The 7811-nt window shown below is 54.1% G+C and overlaps 1 protein-coding gene across 1 annotated transcript; it reads right to left on the bottom strand.

Annotated features, from left to right (window-relative positions):
* Positions 1–411: 411 nt before the first annotated feature.
* OLIG1 (oligodendrocyte transcription factor 1) lies at positions 412–2527 on the bottom strand. The gene has a single exon (XM_040228266.1). It carries the CDS (start codon positions 2525–2527, stop codon positions 1724–1726), a length of 804 nt encoding a protein of 267 aa, XP_040084200.1. The 3' UTR covers positions 412–1723.
* Between the last annotated feature and the right edge of the window lie 5284 nt (positions 2528–7811).

Here is a 7811-nt window from a genome sequence, read left to right as displayed (position 1 = left end):
AACGATTGGGGGAAAGCTCACAGCTTTGAGTTTCTGTCCACTAAGACAGAAATAGTAGATTTCTGAGAAAGATGATGAGATGTAAAATAAGTTTATCATAAATATATTTCATAACCCATTTTTCAGAGGCCAAAGTTGTAGTGTGAAAAGACCCACCCCCACCAAGTCTGGCTAAGAACTGATTCCTGGGATCCCTCCCTCTCTCCTCATCCACCCCTTCACCTGCCTGCCCCTTCAGATGCCTCTGAACTTGACCAACAGTTGATTCCATTGGATTAGTTTTTACAAACCAGGAAGTCAGGTTTAAACCTTCTGACCTGAGTCATTTAATTATTTATTACCCTTCATCCTGAGGTTCTCAGTCCATCAGGGCACCAGGACTTCTTCATTAACAAATCAGACGAAAAAATGTAAGGCCCTTACATGTTTATTTTGTTGACTCTTCACAGCGCAGGGAAACAAAGTTAGAGGGAAAAAAAAATAAAATAAAATGCCAGTTAAATTCGGCTACTATCAACAACCCCGAAACCTTAAAATCCAAAGCAAGCTGCTGAAAGATCATCAAATCATCTTGGATGAAGTAATTTGCTAACGTCTGTAACAAACAATGTAGTTTTTCCATCGCGAAGCGGCCAGAAGACCTGCCCCACGCGCTGGTCCAAGACCCCCCGAACGCGAAGGGACCGCACCGAAGACACCACCCCGCCGTGGCCACCGCAGCGGGGTGCCTGGTCCCCCTCCGTGTTTAACAAGGCAGAACGTTAATTAGATATCGTGCCTTCTGCCAAGCCGGCAACCGCGAAAGGAATTGTTACCTATTTTCTTTGAGTACTCCCGGAAGCCCGTCTGCGGAAGGGGCGGGGGCGGGGGGGGGGGGACGGGGGCGCGGGTGTGTGTGGAAGGTGGTTGTTTTCAAGGAAGCTCAAATGTTGCCTACGCTAACCCTGCGGGAAGGGGAGACAAAAGGAGGAATCTCGAGGTCCAAACCGCCCTTCTCAGAAGATTTTAGATTTAAGAGCGCATCGTCGCGACAAAACATCCGGTTCTGCGATTCTCAAAAAACTGCACTCTCATAGACGGGGTATGAAAGCGGGCTTTCCAATCCAGCACACTCATCGACCTGGGAATTGTCACCGCCCCTCCCGCGGTACCGCGATGCCAACCGTCTGGCCGCCGAGGGTCTGTCTGTCCGTCTGCTATGCGCGAGGCCGTCTGCACTGACAGCGTGGTCTTTCTTGGCTTCCCGAGGGTCAGCCAGCCTCCTCTACCCGGGACTGGCTGCTGGTGAACAAGGGCGCCTGTGACCTCTGGCCGAGGAGAAGGAAACACCTCCAAGTCTACCCCTAGCCCCCCGCCCTCCGAGAGCAGCCCCTTGGTTCCCTGGCTCGGCAGGTGTAGGCCCACCGCCGCACTCGGGCTAGCCCGGCGCCCTAAAGTCCGCATCGCCCTTGCGAAACGCACGACTCCAGGAACCGTGAGACACAGGCGCGGGGTGACGGTGAGAGCGCGCACGTGAGCGCAAAGCAGCTGGAAGCCACCCAGAACCCCAAAGAGCCCCGACGCTACGTCGAACATCCGCTCGGGTCACTTTAATTTCTCTGGGATGGGGGCGAGGAAGGGGACGTCCAGCAGTGCCTGTCTCTGGGCGAGGAGGTCCGAAGTGCCCTCCTGGCTCTGCCCGGCTTGGGAGGCGGGAGGCCGGGCCGAGGTGGCGAGCTGGCTCTCACTTGGAGAACTGCGCCTGCACAGCGGCCAGGCCCAGGCCGGCCGGGACCAGGTGCGGGAACTTGCAGACGGCGCAGGTGCAGAGGCCAGGGCCGCCTGCGCCGCCGCCCGGACCGCCGCCGGGGAGCGCGAACTGGCCGCACGGCGGCTCCTCGAGCGCCAGAGACAGGTACTTGGCCGGGCGCAGCGAGTCGGGCGGCCCCACGGCGCCGGGCGCCAGCAGCACCGAGCCGGGCGCGGCAGCGAGCAGTGGCAGGCCGGCCAGCAGTAGGCGCGGCGCGGCGGGCCCTGCGCCCTCGCCAAGCGCGCGGCGCAGCTCCTGCAGCGAGCTGCCCAGCAGTAGGATGTAGTTGCGGGCTAGCAGCAGCGTGGCGATCTTGGAGAGCTTGCGGCCCGGCGCGCCCTGGCAGTGCGCCGCCGAGTAGGGCAGGATGACCTCGCGCAGCGCGTCCATGGCCAGGTTCAGGTCGTGCATCCGCTTCCGCTCTCTGCTGTTGATCTTGCGCCGCAGCTGCTGCTGCTGCTCCTCTTTGCCATCGGCCCGGGGCCCGCCGCCCGCGTGCGCCCCAGTCCCGGGTCCCGTGCCCGGCGTGTCGGCGGGCGCCTCCGGCTTCTCGCGCGCCGCCTTGGGGAGGAGCGCGGCCCCCGTCGGGGAGGCAGAAGAAGAGGACGCGGAGGGCGGCTGCCGGTAGCCCACCAGCTCGTACAGGGAGGCCCCGACCGGCACGTCTCCGGGCCTCGGCGGCCGCAGCATGCTCGCGGGGGCCGCGTTCACGCGCGCCTGGGAAACCGCATAATACATCTGGGGGAACGATGGGGGCGGCCGAGGCGCCCTTCAGGAACGCCCCGGGGTGGGCCTTTCGGCAGGCCGCCCCGCCCCGCAGACCTGTGCGCGGGGAGCGGATAGCAAGGTAGGAGCCCGCGCGCGACCGCTTTAAACCCGGCTTGGGAACCTGAGGGGTCGCGGGCTGCCGGGCGCAGCCAATGCGGGCGCGAGGTGCGGCTCCGGCGCGTGCTCATTGGCTGCGCGCTCTCCGGGGGCGGGCGCCGAGGTACCTCTGGCGCCGCTTAAGGAGATTATTGTGAGCGCAAGACGGAAAATCACACGACGCTCCACCCCCTACCCCCCTACCCCCGCCCCAACCGCGGGATGGAGGGAGGCAGGGACGCGCCTTTTCGGGTGGAGTGGGGCTCGTGGAGGACTGGTGCTGGTATGATGAGGCTAAAGCTCCTGTGCTCTCTGTCTCTGCTTTTTTTTTTGTATACGTATGCAAATTGTTGTTTGTCGTTCAGTAGCTCAGTCGTGTCCGACTCTTTGCGACCCCGGGGACTGCAGCATGCCAGGCTTGCCTGACCATCACCATCTCCCGGAGCTTGCTCAAACTCATGTCCGTTGAGTCAGTGATGCCATCCCACCATCTCGTCCTCTGTCATCCCCTTCTCCTCCGACCTTCCATCAGGAGCTTTTCTAATGAGTCGGGTCTTTGCATCAGGTGGCCAAAGTACTGGAGTTTCAGCTTCATCACCAGTCCTTCCAATGAATATTCAGGATACAAAATGGTTTGTTTTCAATTGTAGTCAAATACACATAACATCTAATTTAGCGTCTTAACCATATGTAAGCGTACAGTTGCGTGCAGGCACATTGTTTTGCATCCAATCCGCAGAACTCTTCGTCTTTAAAAGCTGGAATTCTGTATTTACTAAGCAGTCCCCCATCCTCCCTGCAACTCCTGGCAACCATTATTCCTCTATGAATCCGGCTACTCTAGGTACCTCCTACAGGGGATCACACCGTGTTTATTTTCTAATGACGCTTGTTTCCTGTAGTATAATGTCTTCGCCATTCATCCCAGCTTTAGTGTCAGGATTTCATTTCTTTTTAAGGCTGGGTAACAGTCCATTGTATGTATATCCCATGTTTTGTTTATCCAGTTCTCTGTAGATGGACAGTTCCATTGCTTCCATGTTTTTGGCCATTGCAAATAATGCTGCTATAAGAATGTTTGAAACAGGTGTTTTATAAATATGTGATTTTCTTCACGGCTTTGAGAACCAAATTTCTGGGCTCAAGGACCAGTAGCCCTAGAATGTTTACTTCCAGCCTCGTTCTCTCTTCTCTTTCTGATTAAAAGGGCTTTAGGGACTAAGGAGCTTCTTTTCCTACCCCAAAGGGACATGTATTCACTTTATCAGTGACTCGACTCTTGGTTAAACAAAAACAGAAATCTGCCTTTTATCCGAAAAAAAAAAAAAAAACAGCCAAAATAACAAAACAGCAACTCATCCACACACTCGTATCTGTTCCAGGTAGAACTGAACCTTTCTCTTCCCTAAATGAAAGAGCATCGCTTGGTGGCTGTGAGTGTTTTCTACCCCAGCACCAGGGCACACTGCTGCAGCTTGTCATCGTCACAGGGGAGAGTAGCACAGGCTGAGTCCCTTTTGATATCGAAACCTCCACCATCCGCTAGCACCTGTGCCTGTTACAATTTAGTTTACTAAACTAAGGTGAAGCTAGAATTTAGTAGCTTCGTTGCACTAGCGTTGCCTCAAGTGCTTAGCAGTGGCCATCATGGCCATCTGTTGGGCAGCACAGAGAACATTGCATCATCACAGAGAGGTCTCCTGGACAGCACTGATGTTGACGCTGACTTCGAGAAAATGAGCTGCTCCACCGTGGTCCCCTTTCCTGTAAGAAGAAAGATGCTGTTGGAGGACCTATCATTGCAGAGACTGATTTCAGCTCTCATGGTCCATTGGCTGTGATTGCTGATTTCAGGGCTGTTTTGTTCCATTTTCTTCCAGTAACATTCTCCCCGTAGGCTCACTCTGACCTTTTGCTTCTTTTTTATTGTTGTTAATTTTTTTCACAGTAGAGTTGCTCTACAATGTTGCCTTAGTTTCTACTGTACAGCAAAATGAATCAGCCACACATATGTCCCCTCCCGTTTGGATTTCCCTCCCATTTAGGTCACAACAGTGCATGGGGTAGCATGCCCTGCACCATACAGTATATTCCCATCAGTTATCTATTTTATACATAATATCAGTAGTGTATGTGTCAGTCCCAATATCCCACTTTGGTCTTTGCTTCTGACCTCCAGTTCAGTACAGTTCAGTTGCTCAGTTGTGTCTGACTCTTTACAGTCCCATGGACTGCAGCACGCCAGGCTTCCCTGTCCATCCCCAGCTCCCAGAGCTTACTCAAACTGATGTCTGTCGGGTCAGTGATGCCATCCAACCATCTCATCCTCTGTTGTCTCCTTCTCCTCCTGCCCTCAATCTTTCCCAGCATCACGGTCTTTTCCAGTGAGTCAGTTCTTCACATCAGATGGCCAGTGTATTGGAGCTTCAGCCCCAGGATCAGTCCTTCCAATGAATGTTCAGGACTGATTTCCTTTAGGATTGACTGGTTGGATCTCCTTGCAGAACAAGGGACTCTCAAGAGTCTGACCTCCAATTTTGCTGTAACATCCTGTCCAGGCCTTGGGTTTAGCTCCAATTTACTTTCTTCTCAAGGTCTTGGTGATTTCTCATCTTCTTCCCCTCATCAATCTTGGCAAACTTTGCCAAGCTTTCCCCCGTAGCCTAGATTGTGTTATGTGGAGGTTATCTCTGCACTTACTTGTGATTGTTTTGAGGGTGGGAACCACTTGTTCATTTCTTTATCCTCCCAGAGCTTTGCAATGACAGTGTGTCCTGGGGGTGTCTGAGTATTTGGTTTGAAATCTCCACTAGCTCACAGGTTCCTCCTTGAAATGTGCGAACTCCCATTGGAGCTTTAATCCAAGAGTTTCCCCTAGGTTTCACAGAGAGGCAAGGGTCTTGGTAGGATCCCCTAGCACACTAGAGGGACTCAGGGAGAGAGGAAGAGGCCTCAGGAAGGATCTGAGTCCCCTGCAGAATTGTATGGACAAGAAGGAGAGAGATCAAGGAAATCACCTTGAAAGTAAACTCCGGGAATTGGTGATGGACAGGGAGGCCTGGCGTGCTGCAGTCCATGGGGTCGCAAAGAGTGGGACATGACTGAGTGACTGAACTGAACTGAATTGACCCGCTTGAAACTTTCAAGGTGATTTCTTTGATCCCTCTCCTTCTTGTCCATATAATTCTGCAGGGGACTCAGATCCTTCCTGGGGCCTCTTCCTCTCTCCCTAAGTAAGTCCCTCAAGTGTGCTAGGGGATCCTACGAAGACCCTTCAAGCAGGTAAGTGTGGGTGTAATCATTTGCCCTTGTGTTAAGGCATCCTGTTTCTCAAAGCATTTTCACAGACACTTGCATTCGACTCTCAGGGGAACCCTAGGAGCTGAGCATTTTTAAAATTCCTGCTGTGAATGATGAAACTAAGGCTCCCAGAGGGTGATGAGTTTCTGGGGTTGAGGATTAACCTTCAGACAGGACAGGCGGAGCTGCCCTATCAGTGACCAGCTTCCAGAATTCCCTCCAGCTGGACCAGGCCTCCAGGAAACTGGGGAGGGGGCCACGATGAAGAGGGGGGCTGGGGTGAAAGGATGGAGGAGACAGCCTGGGCCAAGCCAGTATGGGGGAGTTGATGGGTTCGGGCATGTCCTAGAAGAGAGGGCTCCTGGGATCCCACCTACACCGGCCTCCTCTAGCAAAGCTTGCCCTCACCCTGAGGACCCCACTGTCCTGTAGCTGAGGACCTTCTGGCTTCCTCCTCTGCCCACATCCTAGATGTGGCCCCTGGGGCTTTCCCCTGCCAGCAGAAAGAGGAAGTGGATGAGAAAGACAGAAGCTCAACCTAGGAAAGTGAAAGTGGAATCCCTCAGTCTGTCCAACTCTTTGCCTACCAGGCTCCTCCATCCATGGGATTTTCCAGGCAAGAATTCTGAAATGGGTTGCCATGCCCTTCTCCAGGGGATCTTCCCAACCCAGGGATTGAACCAGGGTCTCCTGCATTGTAGGCAGACGTTTTACCATCTAAGCCACCTGGGAAGCTCAACCTAGGACAGTGGCTTAAAAAATCCCCCTCCAAAGGCAGGAGTGCCCAGGGATCAGAGATGGAAACACACACATTGCTCTTCCCCGCAAAGGGCCCCTCTTTCCTGGAGGTGTCCCTGATGGTTCTCTTTAGTCCCCCCCCCTTTTCTGGTCAGTTGCTAAGTTGTGTCTGGCTCTATGACCCCATGAGCCGCAGTATGCCAGGCTTCTCTGTCCTTCACCATCTCCCAGAGTTTGCTCAAACTCTTGTCCATCAAGTCGGTGATGCCATCCAGCCATCTCATCCTCTGTCATCCCCTTCTCTTCCTGCCCTCAATCTTTCTCAGCATCCAGGTCTTTTCCAGTGAGTCGGCTCTTTGCATCAGGTGGCCAAAGTATTGGAGCTTCCGTTTCAGCATCAGCCCTTCCAATAAATATTCAGGGTTGATTTCCTTTAGGAGGGACGGGTTGGATCTCCTTGCAGTCCAAGGGACTCTCAAGGGTCTTCTCTAGCACCAAAATTCGAAAGCATCGATTCTTCAGCCCTCAGCTTTCTTTATGGTCCAACTCTCACATCTGTACATGACTGCTGGAGCCCTGAACCTCCCCAGACCTCTGTCCTGAGGAAGGAGGGGTCCCTTCTCTGGCCTGGGACACCATCAGTAGGACCTGCTGGTCAGTGTATATTAAAGTGCTCTCGCCTGAGCCCCAGGAGAGGGCTCCGGGTGGCCGTGCAGGCCTAGCATGGGCACAGGACTTGGTGCTTGTTGAAGCTGGTCACTTGGATGCCCCTTCTGCTGGAGCAGTGCTCCAGCGGCATGCAGAGTGTGACAGCTGGCAAGGGCCAGCAGGCCATTGTAGCCCCTGGCAGGAGCCCTGTGGGCTGGCTCCAGGGGAGCCAGCTGCTGTGGCCTCCCACATTCAGGACATGCTTGGGGAGCAACTTACATCTGCCATAACAACCACTCTTGTCTTTCCCTAAAGGGTGCGTGTGTGTGGGTGTGTGTGTTAGTGACTCCTTTCACCCCAAGGAGACACGTGTGGCAGGCTTCCTTTTTCTTACGTAGAAACTTAAACATCCCCTGCCTGTTCCCCTAAACCTGCCTCCCACCCTTGCTTTGGGTAGAGAAGCTAAAAGTTT

The sequence above is a fragment of the Oryx dammah genome, unplaced genomic scaffold (genome assembly GCF_014754425.2).
Source record: "Oryx dammah isolate SB20612 unplaced genomic scaffold, SCBI_Odam_1.1 HiC_scaffold_2, whole genome shotgun sequence".
NCBI classification, from domain to species: domain Eukaryota; kingdom Metazoa; phylum Chordata; class Mammalia; order Artiodactyla; family Bovidae; genus Oryx; species Oryx dammah.
The sequence above is the reverse complement of the archived record's forward strand: the minus strand, read 5'-3'. Positions and strand labels throughout refer to the sequence as shown.